At 39.3% G+C, this 25,306-nt stretch overlaps 1 protein-coding gene across 1 annotated transcript; it reads left to right on the top strand.

Annotated features, from left to right (window-relative positions):
* The first annotated feature begins 1,374 nt into the window (after positions 1 to 1,374).
* Positions 1,375 to 24,865, top strand: CPO (carboxypeptidase O). The gene is made up of 9 exons (XM_004458163.3): positions 1,375 to 1,442; positions 9,822 to 9,921; positions 11,777 to 11,878; positions 14,377 to 14,481; positions 17,864 to 17,974; positions 19,812 to 19,902; positions 21,242 to 21,444; positions 23,584 to 23,668; positions 24,496 to 24,865. Exons 1-9 carry the CDS (start codon positions 1,375 to 1,377, stop codon positions 24,765 to 24,767), a joined length of 1,137 nt encoding a protein of 378 aa, XP_004458220.1. The 3' UTR covers positions 24,768 to 24,865.
* Positions 24,866 to 25,306: the final 441 nt, after the last annotated feature.

Below are 25,306 nucleotides of genomic sequence, written 5' to 3'. Positions count from 1 at the left end.
CTTAACTTGCTTTCTTTTACTTGAAATTGTATGAGTTGTTCGGTTTTATGCTTGCTTATTGTTGTTCTCTTAACTCTAATATGAGCTCCATAAAGGCGGACCTCTGCCTGCCTCTTTATATTGCCTGGTATCTAGAAGGTACTTCTTCATTTTTGTGGAATGAATCAATGGATGGATGAATGAATACAGGGCAAAGGGCTTACACTGGAATGCCAAGGACTCAGTTTAGATCCTTTTCTTGCTCAGCTCCAAATTTCACCTTAATTTGACTTTCAGAAGTAATCTTAACTTGAGCCTTTGATTTTTACTGTTTGAGACATAGGAGTTTGTTTGCAAACATGCTGGGGTGTGTGATAGATGCCTTTAGGTGAGAGGTGTGTCTGAAAATCCTTTTGGAAAAGGATTGGTTCCATTGCTCAGATTTGGAGAGACTCTGGATTTTCGTGAGAAGCTGGTGATGTGGTTCATCAAAAATCTATTGGGAAGCGGACATGGCTCAACTGATAGAGCATCTGTCTACCATATGGAGGGTCCAGGGTTCAAACCCAGGGCCTCCTGACCCGTGTGAAGAGCTGGCCCTTGCACAGTGCTGCTGCGTGCAAGGAGTGCTGTGCCATGCAGAGGTGTCCCCTGCATAGGGGAGCCCCACGTGCAAGGAGTGTGCCTCGCAAGGAGAGCCGCCCCGCATGAAAATGGCATATCACACCCAGGAGTGGCACCGCACACAGGGAGAGCTGACGCAAGATGATGCAACAAAGAGAGATGCAGTTTCCCAGTGCCGCCTGATAATACAAGGGGACACAGAAGAACACACAGCAAGTAGACACAGAGCAGACAATGGGGGTGGGACGGGCAAAGGGGAGAGAAATAAATAAAATAAATCTTAAAAAAAAATCTATTGACAAGAAAAGACCCATAATGAAATCTTTAGTTGTTGAGGAGAGTGGGGATTTTGAATAATGACCATGCCTGCTGTGACCAGAGCTACCCTTGCAATACCCATTTTGCTCAGCAGAGCCTTGTAGAAGAAACAGCGGGAGTACCTGTGACAGGCTTTCCTAGAAGCTCTTGGGCAGGGGGTGCTTTACATAGAGGAGAAATTTCTTTCTGCACCTGGTGGAGTCCAGAGTTTATGTAAATTTGGTTCAGAGGAGAAATGAAAAATCCTGTGGTAAAACACTTTCCTTTGTTAAAACACTGGCGTAAGGACAGGATGGAGTTAATGAAGCAACTGCTCAAGTTGGTTTTATGCCTGAGGCTTCCGCTGAGTATCTTAATCTTATCTTGATTGTAGGAGCCAACCCCTAGATTTATTCTCAGGACTTTAGACACTGCAGGAGAGGCCCAGGATTTTCTGGCTCTCTCTGCGGAAGAATGAAGCCTCTCCTTTGGGCCCTTTACCTCCTGGGGATCCTGGTTCCTAGGGGGCTGGGATATGATGGGTGAGTGTGAAATGGGAAGAGGGGCTGACCATTATGGTTTAGATAGTCTAAATGGAAAGTTTTTTTCAAGATTTATGCAGATAAATTCTCTCTTCTTCCTGTTCCTACCTATACACACCACCTTGAAATGAGAATAACAAAGATTGCTAAAATTTTATTATTGAAAATTAATATTTGAGTAAGTGAAAACATACCTAACAAAGATTTCCTAGCAAAAGATATGACAAGTACTAATACTTAAGAGTTATGTTTTGTGACTGAAGAACAAATTTGTAATAAAAATTCTATATCCCACATTTCCATCATTTCTGAACTGATAAGGAACATTGCTTTAATTATTAGGAGTTACTTGCAGGGGAGCAGATGTAGCTCAAGTGATTGAGCTCTTGCTTCCCATGCATGAGGTCCTGGGTTCGAGCCCAGTACCTCCTAAAAATGAAACAAACAAACGAAAAACCAACTCTCTCATGGGGTGGTGGGGGTGGATGTAGCTCAGTGGTTGAGCACCTGCTTCCCAGGTACAAGGTTCTGGGTTCAATCCCTAGTACTTCCTTAAAAAAAAAAAAAAAGGAATTACCTGTAGACATATTCAAAGAAATATTAAGAATAAAATGTATAAGACAACCAGTTGCTTCACCTAGAGAAAATTACTACTAATGTTTTTGGATAGAAAGATCAGATAGATAAATATAGATCGACACAGATCATTATGTAAAAAGTATTATTGCCGGAATTTTTCCATTAGATTATATTGTGGAAAATTTCATGGCATTCAAAATTCATTTAAAACATTGCAACTGCTAATGATAGTCCATTATTATTACCATTTGCTGATGTTACCATTGCTACATTTAGTTAATGTCTACTTTGTCAATTTTACAAATAATGTTATGATGAGCAACATCTTCACAGTTTCTGCATACATTTGATTCTTTCCCTATTACAAATTATAAGTAGATCTATTGGGTCAGAAACTGAGAAAAATTCAAGGGTCTTGCTACACATTGCCTATTGCACTCTAGAAAACTTGTGACAACAGTGTATAAAAGAACTTTGTGTTTGCCAATTTGGCAAGTGAAAAATACTCACTGTTGACTTTGCATTTTGTTGTTTATTAAGGTTAAATATCTTTCTTCGTTTATTACTCTCTTTATTCTTTTATGAATTGAGGCATCCATTGATGGACTTATCTTGATTGAGGAAGCTAATCCTTTGATGTGTCATTTTTTACAAATTAGGGTATGATTTTGATCTTTTTTGACTTTCCTCTTTGTGTCATTTGCCCATTTTTGTGGTTTTCCCCAATTCTTAATGAATTAACATCTCTAAATATATAGTAGAGATTATGCGTTTTTGCGAATGGGTGCTCATATGCGTAGTTTCCACATCAAAGATATTTTCCCTTCTAATACATAGTTCATTATTTTGCACTTTTTGATTATCTCATAAAGTATGTGTAGTTACGCTAGGTGTTTGCTCTCTGGCAATGAACTTGTCTTCACAGAACAGAGAAATCCATTCCTATTTCTGCTCCTGTGTGACCGCAGCTTGTCCCTTGGCTTCATCGACAGTCTGATTGAGAAATACAAATGGGGTCCAGGCCAAAAACCTGTTTGGACATCTCTTTCTCATTTTTCCATTAGTTTCCTTGGTTTCAAGTAGATTTCTGCACTCATATTTCTTTCTGAGCTCACTCATAAATTAGAGAGAAGGATTCATGTATTTTACAGGACTTGGACTAGAAATAAATTAAGCTGCTTAATCAAGACTTTCACATCCTTTGCCCAAGTACCACTGTTTCTGAAAATCCATATTGGGGAAATAAACTAAAATATGAAAAGAGTTTTGTGTTCTGAGATGCAGCCTTATTTATAATATAAATATATGTTAAATATTACCATACTTGGAAACAACCTAAGTGTCCCATATTAGATTATGTAAATGCCACGTGATATCTCACAGTGGGGTATTATTCATCCTTTAGAATAATGGCTATCAAAAGTTTTTAATGGCCTAGAAAAATGTTTTTTTAATGCTAAAGCAAAGAAGCAAAGTACAAAATGTAATAAAATGCTTAGGAAAAAGAAGAGAAAATATATACTAAAATGGTAATTGCTACTTTTGGTTGGTGATTTTCCCCCTTCTCTCAACTGTTCTTCACTTTTTAAGTATTCTACAATGAACATGCATAAAACTTTTATTTATACAAAATGATTGCTGACCAAGGTTAAATTACAGGAGTGATTAGGCTCAAGCAATGGGACAGAAATAGCTTCCATTAGATGGTTCCTCATAACTACACTTGGGAGAAACATTTCAAATCTATTTGTTTTTATTGGTTGTTTTAATTTTCAATTATTATTTACTGATACAAAATAATGTTCACTTTCATGTGACTTTTACCAACTCAAAAATATGTTAGCTGCAATTTTTGATAATCTTTACTTACTAGAGTATATGTGATGGTAGTCTAGAAAATCTAAAATTAGCAAAGATGACAAGCATTGTAATTTTTCTCTTAAGCATTTAGGAAGATGATCTCCTAATAAATGTTTTATAATTCCAGTAAAAGTATAATAACCATTTGGAATTTAGCAGTACAGATCAAATGCCTTAAAAATGTTGATCCTCTTTGACCTACTCTTTCTTCTTCCTGGAAAATAATTCAAGGAAATAATCAGCTATGAAGACAAAGATTTATGCAAAAAGTTCTTAGGTCCAGAATTATTTACAACGGGGTGGGGGGGGGGTGGTGGAAGCATAGAAGATAGTATATAATAAATGATGTTATATAATATAAACTTATCAAATATATAGTCACTAAAATGATGTTTACAAAGAATTTTCATTGGTTTGAGGAAATGTCTCTGATAGAATATAGAACACATAGGAGTGAATATAATATTATACAGGGATATAACCTGTACCGTATTTAAGAAAAAATTTTGATGTCAAGTATCAACAGTGGTTAATTCAGGGAGGAGAGATTATTGAGGATTATTCCTTCTTTCTCTTTTCTATTCCTTTTCTCCTTTTTCTCCTCTCTGTGCTTTCTAGATTTTCCATTATAAGTGTATATTAATTTTGTAAGCAGAAATAAAAGATTGGAAACCACACTATCATGAAATATCTTTACTGTTTGAAACACAAAATTTCCCTTAATATTCATAAGATTTTTGCCTTTTTATATATTCCTGTCAAAATTCCTTCTGACAATATTTGATCTGCAGTATTTATTAATAATGTGACCCAAAGGATCATTTTCTCAGGTAAATATTTATGAGTTCTTGTTCGAAAAAAATACACTAAGTACAATAATATGTTCATTTGATCAGTGAGATGAGACTGGTGGTAATTTGGGGGATTAGCCAGATTTTTCCTTCCCTCTCTGCAAAGTATTAGGCATCACCCAAGAAATTGCCTAAAAACAGCCTTTTCTAAGTATATGGTTTAAGCATTCCCTTGAACTAAGTATTTGAGTTTCTGAGGTGTAATAATTGTGCTTTAGTTTTGTTAAAAACAATAAACATTTTCACTCTCAGGTACTTTCCCTCGAATGCCCAGACAGTTTACTTTTTCACATTATCAATGGACCCACTCATTCCCTTCCCTGCTTGGAAACTGATCATTGCGAGATAAAACACAGGGTGAACCTCTGACATCAAAGCATCAGGGGCTGGCTTGAAAATCTGCAGCCAATTACAAATACTACCAGTGCTGGACTTAGAAGGCAGCATGTGTGCTTTGCAGACACTGGCTAGGGGAGTGTGTCCAGTTGCCTTTAATTTACTCCCCTCTGCACTGTGAAATTGCCAAAACCCCAACCCAATTTAAACCGGAATTCACCAGGTGGCTGGCTCCGCCTGTTAGTGTACTCACCTTCCTACTCCACTAAGTGGAGAACTGTGAAAAAGAAAAAACCAAACAGTTGTTAAACTGTATAAAGAGGGCCACTCTCTTCTCAGTCACTGCTCCTGTTTACACATGACACTGACATCTCCAACGATCTCATTTCCTAGCAGAACACGACCAGCAGGCCAGCCAGCACGGGGAATGCAGGAGAGTGGGGGCTGAAGAGATAGAGACCTTTTCATTTGTTCCATTCCTTCTCCTTTCCCTGTTCGGTAAAAACAGTAAAATGAATTTTCTAGTGACTATACAATGCAGATACTAATTTTTCCCTCTTTGTAGTACAAATGAGTGGAAATGTGTCCAAATCACAATTTTAAAAAAGGACTAATAAATATTTTATGCTTTCTTAAGAGTGTAATACAGGTATAATTTAGCCTATGCAACAAAGTCTTCAGGAAATAAACTACTGGAATAATAGTATTTACTGTCGGGGCTTTTGCTAGGATTAAATGATTATACACACACACACACACATAAAGTCCTTAGAATAGTGATTTGCAAATGTATCTTCTAGTAAAATGTTGGCTATTATTTTTGGCTATTCTTGAGTTCAGAACTCTCCCTTCCCTAACCTCATTACACTTAATGACACCAGTTAATCAGGAACTGGCTTATCATAGCTCATGCCTTGTTATTTAATGGGTAAGTCATTTTGCTTTTCATATGTTTATGCCCTATTCCAATAAGTAGATTGTAAACTGCATAGGAAAGAAATCTACTTTTCTGTTATTACTATCCCTTACTGCTTTTGCATAGAGTAGTACTTACTCATTGGGTTATTGAATGGGGTAAAAATGATAATATAAAGTACTTTGGCCAATGCCTAGCATAAAGTTCAGTAAAGGTTAACTATGTTACTACACATGCACACACAATTGCACACATACACACACATTAGCTGATTAGTTGACATGAAATGTGCCCTTGAAATGTTATGTATAGGTTGAATGTTTATTAAACACACAAGGGAATTGATGTATTTTCTTTATAAAATGTTAAATTTTTAGTAAAACTATCAGCCTCAATATATTGCTTGCACAATAGATATCTTTATATTGAAATTACTCACTCTGAAGCCCTCTTGCTCATTAAAAAAAATAACCAAGCAAATGGTAAATATTAGAGATGAATCCCTGAATGACATGGAGAAAACATTCCTCTCCAACTACGACTATTTTAATAACATTTGTTTCTTTTAATCTCCTTCTATTAAAATTCATTTTCATTGTTTTAACTAATCATTGAGACAATCACCTATCATCAGATTTTCATTTGGACAAGCTACATGAGGTGCAACAATGTAATAAAACATTTGCAATTTTGAGGACAAAGAGCTTCTGTTTAATTCAATTATTAATATTAATATTAGAAACAATTAGCAATAATAAATGTACCTCCAAGTGATAAAATAGTGATTTTGTACAGAGAAATTGATTTCCTTTAGAGTAGTTCGTTGTAGTACATGCTGCTCAATGAAATAGATAAAAAAAATTAAAATTTAGTGAATCCAGTTATTGGAACTCTCTAGATATTATGAATGTAATTTGAGCTTTAATTAATTCTTTTTTTAAAATTTTTTAATTTTTATATTTTTAAAGATTTATTTTTCATTTATTTCTCTCCTGTCCCGTTCCCCCCCCCCTCCCCCCAGTTATCTGCTCTCTGTGTCCATTTGCTGTGTGTTCTTCTGTGTCCACTTATATTCCTGTCAGCGGCACTGGGAATCTGTGTCTCTTTTTTTTGCATTATCTTGCTGCGTCAGGTCTCCATGTGTGCAGCACCACTCCTGGATAGGCTGCAATTTTTCACACTGGGCAGCTCTCCTCACGGGGCGCACTCCTTGCGCGTGGGGCTCCCCTACGTGGGGGACACCCCTGCATGGCACGGCACTCCTTACACCCATCTGTACTGCGTGTGGGCCAGCTCACCACACAGGTCAGGAAGCCTGGGTTTGAACCCTGGACCTCCTACGTGGTAGGTGGATGCTTCTATCCATTGAGCTAAATCTACTTCCCTAATTAATTCTTTCAAAGAATTTTATAGTTTGTCATTGTTTGAAGATAATACCAATTGGATGGCAAAATTATTCTCTGTACAATTTTTATTTCTAACAACATTGCAATTAATAGGTGTTTTTCTTTGTTTTGCTTTGAACTATTGTGCTTTAACATTTATTAAGAATATACTGGGAAGCAGACTTGGTCCAGGGGTTAGGGCATCTGTCTACCACACGGGAGGTCCGCAGTTCAAACCCCGGGCCTCCTTGAGCTGTGTGGAGCTGGCCCACTCACAGTGCCAATGCACACAAGGAGTGTCGTGCCACGCAGGGGTGTTCCCGTGCAGGGGAGCCCCACGCGCAGGGAGTGCACCCCGTAAGGAGAGCCACCCAGCGCAAAAGAAAGTGCAGCCTGCCCAAGAATGGCGCCGCACACACAGAGAGCTGACACAACAAGATGACGCAACAAAAAAAAACCACAGATTTCCATGCTGCTGACAACAACAGAAGCGGACAAAGAACACGCAGCAAATAGACACAGAGAACAGACAACTGGGGCGGGGGGGTGAAGAAGGGGAAATAAATAAATAAATAAATAAATCTTTTAAAAAAAAAGAATATACTATGTGTCAGGAATTAAACTAAGTGTTTAACATGGATTTGGTTATTTCATCCTTGTAAGAGTCCTTTGTGATGATACTAGTATTCTTTCCATTTTACAGATAAAGAAATGAAGGCTGAGGAAAAGGGCAGATGCTGTATCATGAATGTTCAGAAAAAAAATGTGGGAAAATAGATTTTAAAAAATAATTGAGGGAAGCAGCTGTGGCTCAATCAATTGGGCTCCCATCTACCATACGGGAGGCCCTGGGTTTGCATCCCAGGGCCTCCTTGTGAAGGCAGGCTCCCCCATGCACTGCAGAGAGTTGCCAGCATGTGCGCTGCAGAGAGCTGGCCCCAACAAGGTGGCCCAACAAAAAAGGAGACAAGCAAAACACAGAAGAACATGCAGTGAATGGACACAGAGAGCAGACAGCAATCAAGTCACAAGGTGGGAAGGTATAAATAAAATAATAATAATAATTGAAATAATTGTACAGTCCCAGGAAAGCACATCCAATGGCCCTTAACTTTGGAAAGTTAGCTAATTAGGTTTCTAAACATTTCCTTGCAATGCAGGATCACTACCAAAAGCTCACACTCCAGTGTCTCCAAAATCTCCTGCCCCATTGCCATGTATGTACTCAATATTTGTTAGGTAAATTAATTATCAGTTATCATGCTTTCACAGTGAAAAAAAAAGCAAGCAATCTTTTGCTAAATAAAGGCTTTCAGCTGAGGAACTAAAACGTTCATCAAATGTTTGTGTGGTTTAGAAATAGGGTACTAGTACTAGCTATGCAATTCTGCAAATTATGTAAGTTCTCTGAGCCTCAGTTTCCTCATTTATAAATCATGGGTAATACTTTGCAGGGCTGTAGTAAGAATAAAATAATTTAATATGCATGAATGCATTCTAGCATGATATCTAGCACAAAGGGGGCACTGAGTAATTTTACTGAACTGTTTGTTAAAAGATAAATCATTACATGAATTTTAGTTGTTACCATTATATGCAATACAGAGATTAAAATTTCAGGGGAAGTGGATTTGGCTCAATGGACAGAGTGTCTGCCTACCACATGGGAAGTCCAAGGTTCAAAGCAGGGCCTCCTGACCCATGTGGTGAGCGGGCCCATGCTCGGTGCGGATGTGTGCAAGGAATGCCGTTCCATGCAGGGGAGTCCCCCATGTAGGGAGGTCCCATGTGCAAGGAGTCTGCCCCATAAGGAGAGCTGCCCCACACAAAAAAGTGCAGTCTGCCCAGGAGTGGCGCGGCACACGTGGAGAGCTGATGCAGCAAGATGACACAACAAAAAGAGACACAGAATTCTGGTGCTGCTGACAAGAATGCAAGCATACACAGAAGAACACACAGCAAATGGACACAGAAAGCAGAACAACAGAGGGGAAGGGAGAGAAATAAGAAAAAAAATTTTTTTCAGGATCTCCGATCAGACTACAAAGACAATCTCACCGGAACTCAGTTTCTTCATCTCTGAAATGGAGATAATAAGAGCACCAATCTCAGAAGACCTCAATGAGCTTTAAAGTCCTTAAAATAGTGCCTGTTTCAGTTCGGTAAAGCTTACCTATTGCTCCTTTTACAAATTTAAAAGTATTTTTATCTACATCTAGTTGAATTACCCTGGCGTCCTGAGAATTCCAACCTCCCCTTGCAGATGAAGATCTACAGCTCACATTTGCCGAAGGTCTCACAGTTAAGAAATGACAGAGGCAAGACTCCAACAGGGGCTTTGTCTTCCACATCCTGGGCACGTTGCTTTCTGCTACCCTCTGCATCAATATGCCAACCCTCCCAAGGTGCCTGGTTCTTTCACTGCTTTTGTCCCACTTTCTCCTCTTTGCAGATCCCTGACACAGCAGAGACAAGAGGTTGTGGATGAGGCAGCGAGTCCATGGAGGAGCCTGGAGACCTACAACTACAACAAATACCACCCTGTTGGGGAGGTGAGCAAGGACACATGTGGGGGAGGTTGTTAGTGGTCACAGTCACTTCAGGGGGGGAGGCATGGGTTGCTGTTAGTAACCATGGATGAGAGAAACTCAAACGTAGGGTTGAGATTAGCCTGTGCCTTGAGTACCAGGGACTTCCCCAATCTACCCTCCCCCCACCATTGAAGTTAAAAAACCTGCTGATAGGAAATAGAAAAGCAAATTAACAACAAAAAGAAAAAGGAGGGAAAGAATATCTCTACAAGACAGTTTTGCTAGCATGAATGTGAATCAGAGGGGAAAACTTTATTCAAAGAAATAATTATATTGCTACTAAGTTAAGTTTGCTGAGTTTCAAAACTGGATACTGTGAAAAATTAGCTATTCTATTTGCATGCAGGCGTGTGTGTGTTTTAAGGTATGCATTTCCAAAAATAGAACTGATGGGTTAAATAATATGTATGCTAAAGGCAAGTCACCTTCCAAACACACATGACCAATTTACACTCTCAGCATTAGAGAATATATTATTTTTCCAGAATTTTTTTTCAAAGAATACAAGAAAGAATTTGGCCTTTTTTTGTGTGCAACAGTTACCCAAAAGGACGGAAGATACCATGATTTTGAACAAGGTCCAATATGGACTGCAGGGAGCTTAGGCTCAGATATCAGAGATGGGCTCATACCTGGGTCAGCCACTTGCCTCATGTGTGATCTTGACCAAGGCATTTAACCACTTTGATCTGCAGCTTCCTCATCTGTGAAACAGAAATAGTAGTACCTATCTTCCATCATTGTTGTGAGAGGCAAATGAAACAAACTATATAAACACTAACTGCCATTTAATAAGTAACAAGTAAATTATAGCTGATGTTGCTATTCACTATTTGTAGCTTCTCCAAGACTTAAGGCACCTGCATGTGACCCAGCCCCAGCACAGAAGCACACAATACCCATGTGATGAATTACATCTTCAGTTGATAGGACTGAATTGAATATACCCTCACTTATGTATTTTTGCTGTTATAATAGTACATTTTATCTGTGATATCCCAGGCTAAGATGAATATCAATCAAGATACAGAAATTTTGACTTAGAACCATTGTTAATCCCACTTAATTATTATTATTTAATAATTTGTCATGCAGAGATTTTAACTATAAAGAAATTGAGCATGTGGGGCATCCTATGTCATGCTGATGGCTCTGTCTTAATATTTCTCTTGATGGTGAATTCTCTGATTACATTCATCCTTACAGAACCCCAAGTCATTGATGTACAGGTAAAATTGTAAGACCCTTCATTTCTAGAGATGGTATAAGACTTGTAATTAAATCGGGATCTATTCAGGTCTGTACACTTGAATCAAAATGATACATTTGGGCTTGATTTAGAAACTTGTGTTGGCATGTTTTGTGAAGGGCATAGCCATCTCTTCTCTAAACCTTGGAGCCATGAATGTTAGCAAAGTATTATCGGGATCCATAAAGACCGAAGAAGAACTCACAACACAACCATGAACCAAAATTTCTGGTGTGATTGTTGCCAGAAATCTGGTGGCCATTTTGAAAATGCTTTAAGTGGACTGTTGAAATTGTTAATTCTCGATAACTATATTGTTAAAGCTATCGGTTCTTAGGCTATCAAGAAGTTGTGAGAGAGTAGAGCTAAGAATTGGTGACTGAGTAGAGCTTTCAAGAAAAAAGAGAGAGGGTAATAGTCCATTGGTTTAGTTTCTTATTTTGTTTACCACATAGATGTGGCAATCTAGAGAAAAGAATACAGTGTCTTAGTGAAAAAGCAACTATCTTAAGCCAATGCAAACAAAGAACCTTCTTATTGATACTCAGTCCTCCCTGGCTGTTTCAGATCTATCAGTGGATGAACCAGATAAGTGAGAAGTACAAGGAAGTGGTGACACAGCATTGCCTAGGGATGACCTATGAGAACCAGCCCATGAATTATCTGAAGGTGAGTGAGAGGGAGAAGGCTGAGAATGAACTTACTAGATGGAGGGAGAATGAGCAGGGGACAGGGGTATGTCTCCCTCCCCATGCAAGGATTTTTTTACTATCTGGGGGCTTATGTAAGAAATGTGAAAAAGGGTTAAGAGAGTTAACACAGAAAGACTGCCATTTTCACCATGTTCTGGGCTTTTAAAATTCAAAACTTGTAGGTGTTTAAGCCTTAATTATCTGGGTGCAATCAAGTTCTGGGGTAAAGAAAATTTGGATGGCTAGGTGGGATGATGGGGGTTGGACTTTAAAACAGTAAGGCCAGGAAGAAGGAGCACTTATTCCTTAGCTTTTCCTGTACTTTGCCTCCGTCATCCACACCAAGACTGAGCAATTTAGGATTGAGGACATTGGGGCTAGCCAGGACCCTTCTATACTGAGTGGGTTTACCCTGTGCTCTATAAATGCCTGATGCCTCCAAAGCTCCTTTGGGGTAGGAATGGAGGAGCTGGGTAAGGGAAGAGTCCCCCGCACATGCTACCATCAGAGCCAGTTCACGCTTCATCTGTATTTTGATTTTTGGGGGGAAGATGTTATTTTTCAAAACAGTTTTTTTAAAAACCACAAACAACTTAACTCCATTTTATGGTTGAAGGAATAAAGACCCAGAGAAGTAAAGGGTCTAGAACAACGTCATGCAGCAGATAGTAACACAGGCAGGGCAATCACCAGATCTCCAGCTCCCCTTCCCCCTTTGAATGTGACATTTGAAAAGTGTTGGGGGTCAAATTGATTTTCAATCCTGGCTGCACATTAAAATCACCTGGGGAGCTGCCAAATGACACTGTCTGCCACCACCACCAACCCCCCCACACACATACATACACCACCATAGAATTCTGATTTAATAGTTCCAGGATGAAGCTCAGGTGATCCTGATATATAGCCAGGATTGACAACCACCACACCAAACCAGTGACCCTCAAAGTGGTCCCTGGGCCAGTGACATCCGCATCCCCTGGGTGCTCATTAGAAATGCACATTCTCTGGTCCCACCAAAAGTCTACTGATTCACAAACTCTAGGGGTGGGATCCAGCAATCTGTGTTTTAATAAGTGCTCTTCTAGGTGATTCTGATGCATGCTCAAGTGGCACCACAATGCATTTCTAACAAGTCCCCAAGTAATGCTGGCACTGCTAGACTGGGACCACTCTTCAACAAAGACTGCCAAAATGGTTTGGCATTAAGAACCAGCATTACTAAGTTAACTGACCTCACACAACTTACTGTAGACATATTTATTTAAAAGCACACCCTCAATTTTCAGAGTTATCCACAATTACAAACCAATCTATTGGCTCTGAAATAGAATTTTCCCAGGGATTGAATGATTGATTGACTGACTTACTAAGCATGGGGCACCTGCTTGTATGATTCTCCATAGGCCATCAACCTCTGAGCTGATTCAGCCAGACACAGACGTATGAACATCCTCATACTGGGCCACATTGTAAAGAATAGACTATATAATAAGGAGGCAATAAAGGTAAATACATAAATGATATACATGTACTCGTAAAGGGGGCAATTACAAAGAGAGAATTACATAACAGGTGGATTAGGAATTGTGCTGGCAACTTTGAAAATGGGAGAGGTTAAAAGGAGAAATTTCCTTGAATATGGTGGATCAAGTCCTGTATTTATCTCAGTTTGTAAGTTTCTCATACAGAGGGAGAGAGCCTTCATCAGCCCAGCTCTCAAGGCTTCCCATGAATGGTACTGGACCAGGCCACATAAAATCCAAAACAGACATGGCTGTTACAAACCTCGGTGTGTTTACCACCTCTTTACCAAAGAGAATCCTTACTTGCTGATTAATTCCTATCTACCCCACTCGTCTGAAAGAGAATTGGCTCTTCCTTGCTGGTATGAGGCTGAATTGATGGACATGAATAACAAATAAGGAGAGAAGAGAAAACACTAGGTTGGCTGGAAATGGATGAATCTCTAAGGGGAAGGAAAATTTAAAAAGTCTTGCAAGACGTTATATATTTGTATTCCTTCACAGTTTCAAGAAATTTACAAAAAGACTAGGATTCCTTTTTAACTACTTTTGATCCTAGCAGTGACCTTTTGTGCCCTTTATCTCACTGAGTGAATCCTGTGGATTAAGATTCTATAAGTTTGAGACAAATTTTGCTTCTAAGCTTGTCAATTAGGGATGGGTTTTATGCTTTTACTTATAATTAGGGAGTAGGGAAAACCAGACTTTGGGTAGGTAACATGAGGAGCCAGCACATGGTCCTAAGAACAATGAGCAAAGTAACTATGGCAGCAGAGCAAGAACAGAGGAAAAGGTCAGATTGGTGAGCTCTTCTCTGGACAACCTTGCCTCCTGCCTGCAACCCATAGTAAGTTACTAGGGGAGCCAAAAACCTGGTAACTTTGCAAAGGGCTGGGTGACTAACAAGAAAAAGTTATTGTTTGATAATGGAGTCAGATATCCTCTCTAGATCAGCCAACCATCACATAAAACCAAAAAGATCATTTGGATGGACTGTGGAATTCATGCCAGGGAATGGATTTCCCCAGCTTTTTGCCAATGGTTTGTGAAAGAAGTAAGTGTCTTTAACTTCCTTATAATGGCAATCCACCCTACAAAATACCTACTGCTGCTTTTTATAAAATAAAACAAAAGTTATTATTTTTAAAATTTCTGAAATCTCAAAAACTCTGTACCACCAAGCAACAACTCTACCTTCCCACCCCTCCTGATGACTTCTAATCCTCTTTCTGTCTCTATGGATTTGCTATTTCTAGATATTTCATATAAGTGAAACAATATAGTATTTGTCCTTAGTTGCCTTGCTTATTTCATTCAGCATGATGTTGTCAAGATCCATCTATGTTGCAGCATGTCTCAGAAGTTCATTCCTTTTTACAGCTGAATAATATTCATTGTGTGTATGTACCATTTTGTTTAACATTCATATGTTTATGAACATTGAGTTGTTTCTACCTTTTAGTTATTGTGAATAATGCTGCTATGAACATAGGTGTACAAGTATCTGTTTGAGTCTCTGTTTTAAATTTCTTTGGGTATATACTAGGAGTAGAATTGCTGGGTCATATGATAATTCTATATTTAACTTTCAGAAGAACCACTATACTGCTTTCCACAGTGGCTGCACCATTTCACATTGTCAAGAAAAATGCATGAGGGTTATAATTTCTCTGCATCCTCTCCAATACTTGTTATTTTTTGTGTTTAAAAAATAATAGCCATCCCTATTGGTATGAAGTGGTATCTTATGGTTTTGATTTGGATTTCCCTAATAGCTAATGATGTTGAACATCTATTCATCAGCTTGTTATCCATTTGTATATCCTCTTTGAAAATTGTTCAAGTCCTTTGCCCATTTTTTTAATTGGGTTGTCTTTTTGTTATTCAATTGTAAGTGCTGTTTATATATTCTGAGAATTAAGTCCTTATAATATATAAAATTTGCTTCTATTTTATCCAATTCTATAGATTGTCTTTTCACCTTCATAATTATATCCTTTGATAAATGATAGTTTTTTATTCTGATGAAGTGAAATCTATCTATTTTTTCTTTTGTTGCTCTTGTTTTGGTGTCATATCTAGGAATTCATTGCTGAATCTAAGGTCATGAAGATTTGCCTCTATGTTGTCTCCTAAAACTTTAATGGTTAGGACTTATATTTGGGTCCTTGATCCATATTGAGTTGATTTTTGTATATAATGTGAGGTAGGGATTCAACTTCTTTCTCTTTTTTAAAATTTCTCTTCCCTTCCCTGCCCCCTCTCCCACCCCACCCCAGTTGTCTGCTCTCTGTGTCCATTCACTGTGTGTTCTTCTGTGTCCGCTTGTATTCTTGGCAGCAGCACTGGGAATCTGTGTCTCTTTTTGTTGCATCATCTTGCCGCATCAGCTCTCTGTGTGTGTGGTGCCATTCCTTGTCAGGCTGCACTTTCTTTGCACTGGGTGGCTCTCCTTATTGGGCGCACTCCTTGCGCGTGGGGCATCCCCTGCATAGGGGCATGGTACGGCACTCCTTGTGTGCATCAGCACTGTGCATGGGCCAGCTCGTCACATGGGTCAGGAGGCCCTGGGTTTGAACTTTGGACCTCCCATGTGGTAGGCGGACGCCCTATCTGTTGGGTCAAATCTGCTTCCCAACTTCTTTCTAGTGTATGTGGACATGCATGTTTCCCAGCATCATTTAGTGAAGAGACTATTCTTTCCGCATTGCATGTTCTTTGCATCTTTGTCAAAAGTCAGTTGGCCATAGACATGTAGGTCTATTTCAGGACTTTCAATTTTATCCCTTGGGCTAGATGTCTATCTTTATGCTAATACTACACTGTTTTGATCACTATTTCTTTGTAGTAAGATTTGAAATCAGTGTGAGTCCTCCAACTTTGTTTTTCTTTTCCAAAATTGTTTTGGCTATTCAGGGCCCTTTGCAATTCCATAAAAATTTGAGGGTCAATATTTCCATTTCTGCAAAAAAGGTAGTGGAATTTTGATAGGTATTATATGAAATCTGTAGATAACCTTGGGTAGTATAGACATCTTAACAATATTAATTCTTCCAATCCTAGAACACAAGATGTCTTGCCATTATAAGGTCTTCTTTAATCTCTTTCAGCAATGTTTTATAGTTTTCAATGTACAAGTCTTTCTCCTCCTTGATTAAATTTATTCCTAGGGATTTTATTCTCTTAGATACTATTGTAAATGTAATTGTTTTCTTAATTTCCTTTTTGATTGTTCATTGCTAATGTACAGAAACATAATTGATTTTTGTTGTTTATTTTGTACCTGGCAACTTTGCTGAATTCATTTATTCGCTCTAGTAGCTCTTCATTGTAGTAGGATTCCTTTGGATTTTCTATATAGAGCATCATGTCATCTGTGAATAGAGATAGTTTTCCTTTCCAATTTGGATACCTTTCATTTCTTTTCCTTTCCTAATTGCTAGAACTTATAATACAATGTTGAGTAGCAGTCGTGGAAGTTCGCATCTTTTTCTGTTCCTGAACTTAGGGGGAAAGCTTCCAGTATTTCACAACTGTGTATAATGTAAGCTCTGGGTTTTTCATAAATGTCCTTTATCATGTTGAAGAAGTTCTCTACCTTCTACTTCTTGGCTATTTAGAGACATGCTTCTTTCACACACTGACAATGTAACTCTTTACTGAGCTACTCTTTCACCCCAAGTGAAATGGAATTAATGAGTAGCTTCATTACAAATTGAGTTAGCTATCCTGATTTCTTCGTTGTGCATTGAAGATCATGCTTACTGGAAGTTATACATCTCTCAATATAGAAGAAAATACATCTTGGGAGTCAAAGATGAGTTGAAACCTAACTTTGCCTCTTTCAAATCATCTTAGGCAAAAAAAATTTTTTTTAATACTAGGACCCGATATTTTTCAACTATAAAAGGAGAACAAAATGATTATTTCATAGATCTGTTGTGTGGATGAAGAGATTTAGCATATGGAAAATACCTAGAACAGTGAGTTTTTATATATTATCTCTATCTTCCCCTTGAGGGAAATAAGAAAACTTTAAAAGAAACATAAAATACTTTTTTTCATTCTTTTCAGAAACTCACACATGAAGAAACCCACAAAGTGGTAGTTCTCAAAGTGTGGTTTCCGGGCCAGAAGCATGACCCTCAGCTGGGAGTCATTAGAAATGCAAATTCTTTGTCTCCACCACAGACCTAGTGAATTAGAAACTTGGCGGGGAGAGGAGATGGTTAAGCCCAGCAAGCAGGCTATGTTTCAGCAAGTCTTCCTGTTGCTTCTGATGTACGCCAAAGTTTGAGAACCACTACATTAAGAATAGGACAGTTGAGGCAGGGTTTGGGGATGGGGATGGAATATACCATCACTTTCCATAAATTTATAGAGTGAATCGAACTTTTCCCTGTACCATTCCAAATATTTTTCTTTTTAATTTCCAGATTCTACAAAACTATAAAAACAACAGAAGGATTAGCAGATTCTTTGGGAACCTGGACTTCTATGTGCTTCCAGTTCTTAACATAGATGGTTATAACTACACTTGGATGACTGTAAGTACATCAAGTTTGGTCCTTGGAAGAGTTCATGAACTAAAGTTTCACTCAGATTCATGTTTTCTGACCTCAGTGATTGCAGCTATAAAAATGTTTTATGCCACATAAGGAAAGAAACCACATTTGGGATAAAAATCAGCTTAATAATTTTTTTGTCAAGAATTGAAGTGATGTTTAGGGTTGAGGAGGAGAGAGGCCTTTTTAGAGTTGAAGTCAGCACAAGCTTTTTTTTTGCTGTTTGTTTTTGTTTTTATTAGAAAAGTTGTAGGTTTACAGAAAAATCATTTAGAATACAGAGTTCCATTACCATTTTGTGTTAGTAAGTCACCTTTGTTACAATAGATGAGAGAAGATTACAATCGTACCATGAACTGCTGTTCATAGTTTACCTTAAGGTTCACAGTTAGTGTTGTACAATCCTATGGTGTTTGTTTCATTGAATTTTAGTAACATATTATATTTCACCTAAAATTTCCCCTTTAAGCCAAATTCAGGTATATTTTTGGTTTTTTGGTTTTTGGGTTTTTTTTTGGTTATATTAGTTTTCCAGTCAGACCTAGCAACTTTTCTCCTCTATCATCTTAAATTCAAGTTTATGGGGAAGCGGACTTGGCACAGTGGTTAGGGCGTCTGTCTACCACATAGGAAGTCCGCGGTTCAAACCCCGGGCCTCCTTGACCCACATGGAGCTGGCCCATGCACAGTGCTGATGCGGGCAAGGAGTGCCCTGCCACGCAGTGGTGTCCCCGCATAGGGAAGCCCCAATGGCAAGGAGTGCGCCCTGTAAGGAGAGCCACCCAGCGTGAAAGAAAGTGCAGCCTGCCCAGGAATGGCGTCCCACACATGGAGAGCTGACACACAAGATGACGCAACAAAAAGAAACACAGATTCCCAGTGCCGCTGCAAAAACAGAAGTGGACAAAGAAGAACATGTAGCAAGTAGACACACAGAACAGACAACTGGGGTGGGGGAAGCAGAGAGAAATAAAGAAATAAATTTTTTTTTTTTAATTCAAGTTTATGAATTGACTGCTGCCCTGTCAGGATCATATTGGTATGGAATTCATAAAGGTGTATTCATCTTAAATCAGTTCTGGAAGCATGAGTAAAAATAATGATGTATTAGCACAAAACTGGCCTTCAGTTTTCAATGTTATTGCTCTTACAGGTGGGGAACATTTTATAAAGTCTCGTTATATAGTAGACAACTTTCTCTCAGAAAGGTTTCTAGAGCATATCATTTTACTGTTAGTTCCTAGAGTGCATTAATTCCTCCCTCCTCCCCATCATTCCCTGAAAAGCGCTTTGTGGGACCCCTTTCTATGGGACAGCCTTGCTCTCCTGTTGTTTGAATCCACCCCCTCCCGTCCCTCTGAGATTGTCTGGTGCGATTGTCTTTATCCTCATCTCCATTCTTCAGTCTTCTGCTTCCAGAAATGTGCAGAGACCATCTCTGATACACCTGGAACAGCATTTTTCCTTCTGTCACCCTATTTCTTTTTCAACCCACATCACTTGAACCTAAGAAATGACTCTCTGAAGCTTTCCCTGATTAAGCACCACATATCCACAGACACTGCTAATCTGCTTGTTAAGAAGAAGTCGAACTTCTCCCTCCAGTTTGATCGTTTACAACTTTAAACAACCATTCCTGGGCATTGCTAGCCTATCTGCAAGACTGAAAATTACACGTGCAAGCTCAGTAATGTTGAAGCTAAGTTCTTCTAGACAGACAGTCATGGAAACATCTTTCATGTCCAAGGACCACCTCACCCCTAACGCTGTAATTTATGAAACCTTAGAATGGCAACATCCCTATCTTCCTCTGTTATAGGATCGTCTTTGGAGGAAATCTCGTTCATCCCATAATAACGGCACTTGTTTTGGAACGGATCTCAATCGAAATTTCAATGCATCCTGGTGTAGTAAGTACCTATTTAGTAGATGAATTGATGAATAACAAACAGAGCAGAGAAGCAAGGACAGCAAGCAAGGTATGCATTACAAGAGAATTATTTTTAAAAATAAACATCTCATTTTATACAGCTTCTTCTAGGCTTCCAGAGCAGCTTTATTTCCTCTAAAAGGATGTTATTATCTATTGCAGTAAGAACCATTAACACTCAAATGCAAGGCTGTCTTCAGTGAGGGTGAGTAAAGAAGGGCAAAGGAGGCCTACAGCAGTGTGAACATGTTTGAAATCCATCACTTTGTTTTGAAATATATGAGTTGTCATAGAGAAAAGAAAAACGGGAGAATTATCACTGCAGGTTATTTTATGGTGGGGAGAGGCAGTAAACAAGACAAACATTTTCCTCTCCTGAAGGAATTTTCATGCTGCTGAATCCCAACACACTGAGTGAATTGGAAGCAAATAAAGAGACAGGGATGTTTAAAACTCATCCGTTTAAAAACCAGATGGCAAGGGTTAAAATCCAGTTAGGGTAGCTGTGTGGCCTTTGGAAAATTACTTCATTTCTCTGCTTCAATTTTCTTATCTAAAATGTGAGCTGTTCAAGATCCTCAAGATTGAGGAATGAACAAATGTAAGGGGGGAATGCAACTATGGACTAAAGTAGATTTATTACTATTCCAGCAATGGAAGAACTTGTCTCATTGATACAAAGGCAGTGACCACCAGAGGTTCTGAGTGGAGGGAGAGGGAAGAATAGATCTAATATGGGGCATTTTGGGGACATTGGAATTGTCCTGCATGACATTGCAATGACAGATACAGGACATTAGACATTTTGTCAAAACCTATAAGTGTGTCAGGCAAAATGTAAACAAACTATAATGGAAACTGTATTCCATGATCAGTGGCAATGATTCAATATGTCTTCATCAACTGTAACAAATGTACCACACTACTGAAAGATGTTGCTAATGTGGGAAAGTGTGGGAGGGGAGGGAGTGGGGCACATGGGCCAATACCACTATGTTGGTGCCTGACCTAGGACTCTAAGAACTAGATCTCAACCATTTGCTTCAGGGTCCATTAAGGGATAGAAGCTGGAAGTGAAAGATTACTGAAATTGCCATTTTGTTTTGTGTCCTGCTTCCTGCACTATGCAAGCACGGAGTTTGTTTCTAAATTCAAACATCAGCCCACCTGCCTTTCTTGGCTCCTCTTTGAATCCTACAGTGAGGACCAACTTAGGCAAGTTGGCCTTAGACAAGTGGGCCACATGGCCTGAGCAAGCGAGACTCCTTGACTGGGCTCATGATCATGTTGACTTCTTTGTGATGTCCTGTGTATTCCAGGTATTGGTGCATCTAAAAACTGCCAGGATTTAACATTCTGTGGGACAGGACCAGTGTCTGAACCAGAGACTAAAGCAGTCTCTAGGTTTATAGAGAGCAAGAAGGAGAACATTTTGTGTTACCTAACCATACACTCTTACGGGCAGCTCATTCTCATTCCTTACGGCTACACCAAAAAGAAATCAAGTAACTATGAAAAGCTGGTAAGACCATAGCTCAAAAGCCTCTAGAAAAGTCTCACTAGGACCCCTGCCTTCCTTTTCCTGATTTCCACTGCCAAGATTTTGGCTCTAGCCCCTCCCCCCTTTTGTTCTCTCTGCTCTTCCTTGTTTCTCCTGCATTTTGCACTATACCGGCACCTGCTGGGAAGGCTTCAGGTTAAATGCTGCTTTACCCACATTAATTAACTACCTGTTTCATAAAGTGTCAAGTTGGGAGACATCTTAGGTATTTGCCTATAATATAAATGAGATGATTATGTTAATAACCTTCAGGAATGCTCTTTCATTTCTGTAAATTCTCTTGAAGCTCCGTTCAGCAATTACAGCTTTTGAACCGTGCTTTAAAGAACTTGCCAGCTGTTAGTGGAATATGGCATATCTAAAATAACATGGCTGAATAATATCTGCTCTCTTTTCTGCAAAACACAATGCTTTATTTTATTCTAAACTCTTTCCTTCAGATTTTGCTTAGGATTCTTCTTAAAGGGAAGTGCCAGCAAAATGCAAGGCAGGACAGGGAAACTGTTTTATCTCATCCCAGGGTCCTTTTCCAAGGCTGTGTTTACCAAAGCACTGGCCGGCAGAATCACTGAAAAGAATTGGACTCTTCTCCCTTTTGTAAGTCCTGAGAACAACAGGCACAAATCAAAAGGATGATACGTTTTGAGTTGTTATACTATTTATCTTTTTGATTTTTAAAACAAGCTCCTCCTTATCGGTAATGGCTGGGATGGACTGGATGCCAAACTAGCTCTAAGATCACAGAAAGCCAGGTAAACTGTGGATTCTGTTACACCTCCTGTCCCTCTCCCACTGGACCATGACATGGAGAACATAAGCCTGGGCACCAAAGAAAAGCTACTGTAGGTCTTTGCTGGAAGAAGTCCTTCCTCCTAGGAGTCAAAAATATCCAGCAGCACTCTAGAATCTTCCTTGCAATTTTTTTTCCCTTTCCTGCTCCAATATGACTTGTACTACATGATAATTTTGCAAGATACATAAATAACTAGCATTTGCCTGTAACTTTACAACTTGCAAAGGGATTTTACAGCCATTATCTCATTTGACCCTCATGTTAATATAATAAGCCTTTTTTGGAGATGTGGAAACTGAGACCTTGAGTTAAATACATTTCCCAAATCCCTATAGACAGTAAACCAGCACAGTCTGAGTGACTTAAACAGTAGAAGTTTATTTCCCCACAGTTCTGGAGGCCAGATTCAAGGCTGCAGGCTGCACTCCCTCTGGAGGTTCTCGCAGAGATTCCCTTCCCTGCCTCGACTTCCACTTCACTCCAGCCTCTGCCTCTGTGGTCACATTGCCTCCTCCTCCTCCTCTCTGTGTGTCTAATCTCCCTTATATGGACTCATGTGATTGCATTTAGGCCCCATCTGGATAAGACCGGGTAAGTGCCTCCTTTCAATAGCTTTAATTTAATCACATCTTTTGTCATACAAGGTCATCTGTACTCTTTTGTCCTATAACGTCATATTCATTGGTTCTAAGAATTGGGAAGTGAGTGGATCTTTGGGGTGCCATTTTTTTTTTATCCTACCACAGGTGGGTTAGGACACTATAGTGCAGGATCCCAGAAACAAGGCTGAAAGATTTGCCCTTTATTCAGTGAACGAGTGAGAGTAATTGACAGCTTTTCAGCAGGATCATGATGACAGCTCTACCCTACGGAAGTTAATCTGGAAGCCAGTTAGGATCAATGGGAATAAAGATTTTTGAGAGGAAGGGAAACGTATTAGAAGAGGACAACAGTCCAGTTCAGAGGTGTGAATCTGAACTAAGGTGATGGACACTGGAAATGGAACTTGACGACTGAGAGTGAGAAGTGAGAGAAGGAGAGTTGGAGATGAATGTGGCATTTTACAAGTGTTTGTGGGGAAGCATGATAGGTCAGAAATACGAAAGCCAGAAGAGCTTTACTAGTGGGAGAGATAATGAAGTTGGATTTGAGAAGGCTGAGTCTGAAGTACCAACAAGCTACCTAGGTGTAGGAAATTGGAAATTTAATCTGGAACTCCAAAGATGGTTCTGGACAAAACAGCGAACAATCTGGATTGTTGGATTTATTTAACATTAGATATCTGTCTCTGCATTTCCCACCTACAGATTCAAGTTGGACAGAAGGCAGCAAATGCATTGAAAGCAAAGCATGGAACCAAGTATAGAGTTGGATCGAGTGCAGATATTTTATGTAAGTAGATTTTCTGCCTCTCCAATAGTATCTAAGGCACAAAAGAAGTCATTGGACTTTGGAGAGGCAGGGGCATGAGGGTAAGAGAACGATAGAAGTGTCCTGGGATCAACAGGGAGTAGTACAAATTGAAATGACTAAGGATAAAAGGAGTCTCCACAAATTCAGAATTATGCTCTGAGGGGATAAGGTATGAACTAAAAGGAAAAATTAATTCATCGACTCATCCCAGAACCTCCCCTGGCTTCAGTTAAAAAGAGCTGGCAAGTTAGAATGCACAGGAGTTACCAGAAAGGACATTGTCCAGTGACCCTTGATGAGTTGATTCAGTTCCCAGATGACTCATCCAGCTAAGATAGCAGAGCAGTGTGGGACTAGGAAAAAGGAGCTAAGAGAAAAGAATTTAGGAGAAGAGAGAGTGTATTGTTTTCTCCCATTTCCAAACACCACCTCCTCTATTCTCTTTAGCTTCACCTTGACAAGACTTGTATAATATTTTCCCCATTGGTCATTTTGATTTCTTTATATAAGTCAGTTCACTCTTGCCTTGCCTTATTAGGTTTCCTTGTCTTTGATTCAGCAGATAAACTTTAACTAAACCTATGCTGTGCGTCAGGTATAGTCCTAGGTACTGTGGGGTTGGAGAGGATGAAGAAGACACAGTTCTCGCCCCACTAGAGCTTAATATTGAAGGTGCATGGGGAGACAGCTATTCATGAGACGCTTATCTGAAAGAGTTTATTTTACTGAATTGAACCTGAAATGACTTCAGAACTCCATCCTTTCAAGTATAAGGTCTAACTCTGCCCTCCTGTTTTCATTTGTAGATGCCTCTTCAGGGTCTTCAAGAGACTGGGCCCAGGACATTGGGATCCCCTTCTCATACACATTTGAGCTGAGGGACCAGGGTACTTATGGATTTGTTCTGCCAGAAGATCAGATCCAGCCCACCTGTGAGGAGACCATGGCGGCTGTACTCTCCGTGCTGGATAATGTGTATGAGAAATACTGGCACTCAAACTGTGCTGGGAAAGTCACATCTACCTCTGTAGTTCTGGGGCTGCTCATGTCCTTCGTTTCATTACTCTATCCTATCTAGGCCCGCTGAATTCCAGTGATGTGAATGCTGTTATAAGGACCAGGAAGGTGCAGGAAACAAATGATCTAACTAAAATACTTTCTATGTCAATAAAGAAGAATGATACTTGCATTTTGATGTTCGTTTTACTGGTAATTGATTTGTGCTACTTAAAGTATTGTATCTGTTATCTATTGTTACAATAAGGTTACAAACCAAATCATTCTATAACTCAGAGGTATATGAATCTGTGGGTCAGTTAGGATGTTCTAATGATCTTGGTTAGGCTCACTCATGATCTGTGGTCAGTTTCCAGTCATCTGGTTGATCTTGACTGGGCTCACTCTTGAGGTTGGCACCTGTCCGCTATTATAGGATAGCCTCAGGTGAGATGAGGAACCATGTATGTGCCCCATGTGTCTTGCTTCAGTATGTTCTCATGACTGCATTGGAGGAGAAAAAGCAACAAGAAAGCAAGTCCCAATGTGCAAGCATTTTCAAACCTCTGCTTGCATCATGTTTGCTAACATTCCATTTGTCTTAGTTTGCCAGGGCTTCTG

The sequence above is a fragment of the Dasypus novemcinctus genome, chromosome 7 (assembly GCF_030445035.2).
Source record: "Dasypus novemcinctus isolate mDasNov1 chromosome 7, mDasNov1.1.hap2, whole genome shotgun sequence".
Classification (NCBI taxonomy): domain Eukaryota; kingdom Metazoa; phylum Chordata; class Mammalia; order Cingulata; family Dasypodidae; genus Dasypus; species Dasypus novemcinctus.
The sequence above is the reverse complement of the archived record's forward strand: the minus strand, read 5'-3'. Positions and strand labels throughout refer to the sequence as shown.

What these genes read in the sequence shown, in the direction of transcription:
- CPO (XM_004458163.3), top strand. Translation starts at nt 1,375, where the DNA reads ATGAAGCCTCTCCTTTGGGCCCTTTACCTCCTGGGGATCCTGGTTCCT. An exon ending in CAAGTAACTATGAAAAGCTG is followed by an intron (nt 21,445 to 23,583) that starts GTAAGACCATAG and finishes TCCCACCTACAG; the next exon opens with ATTCAAGTTGGACAGAAGGC. An exon ending in ATCGAGTGCAGATATTTTAT is followed by an intron (nt 23,669 to 24,495) that starts GTAAGTAGATTT and finishes TTTCATTTGTAG; the next exon opens with ATGCCTCTTCAGGGTCTTCA.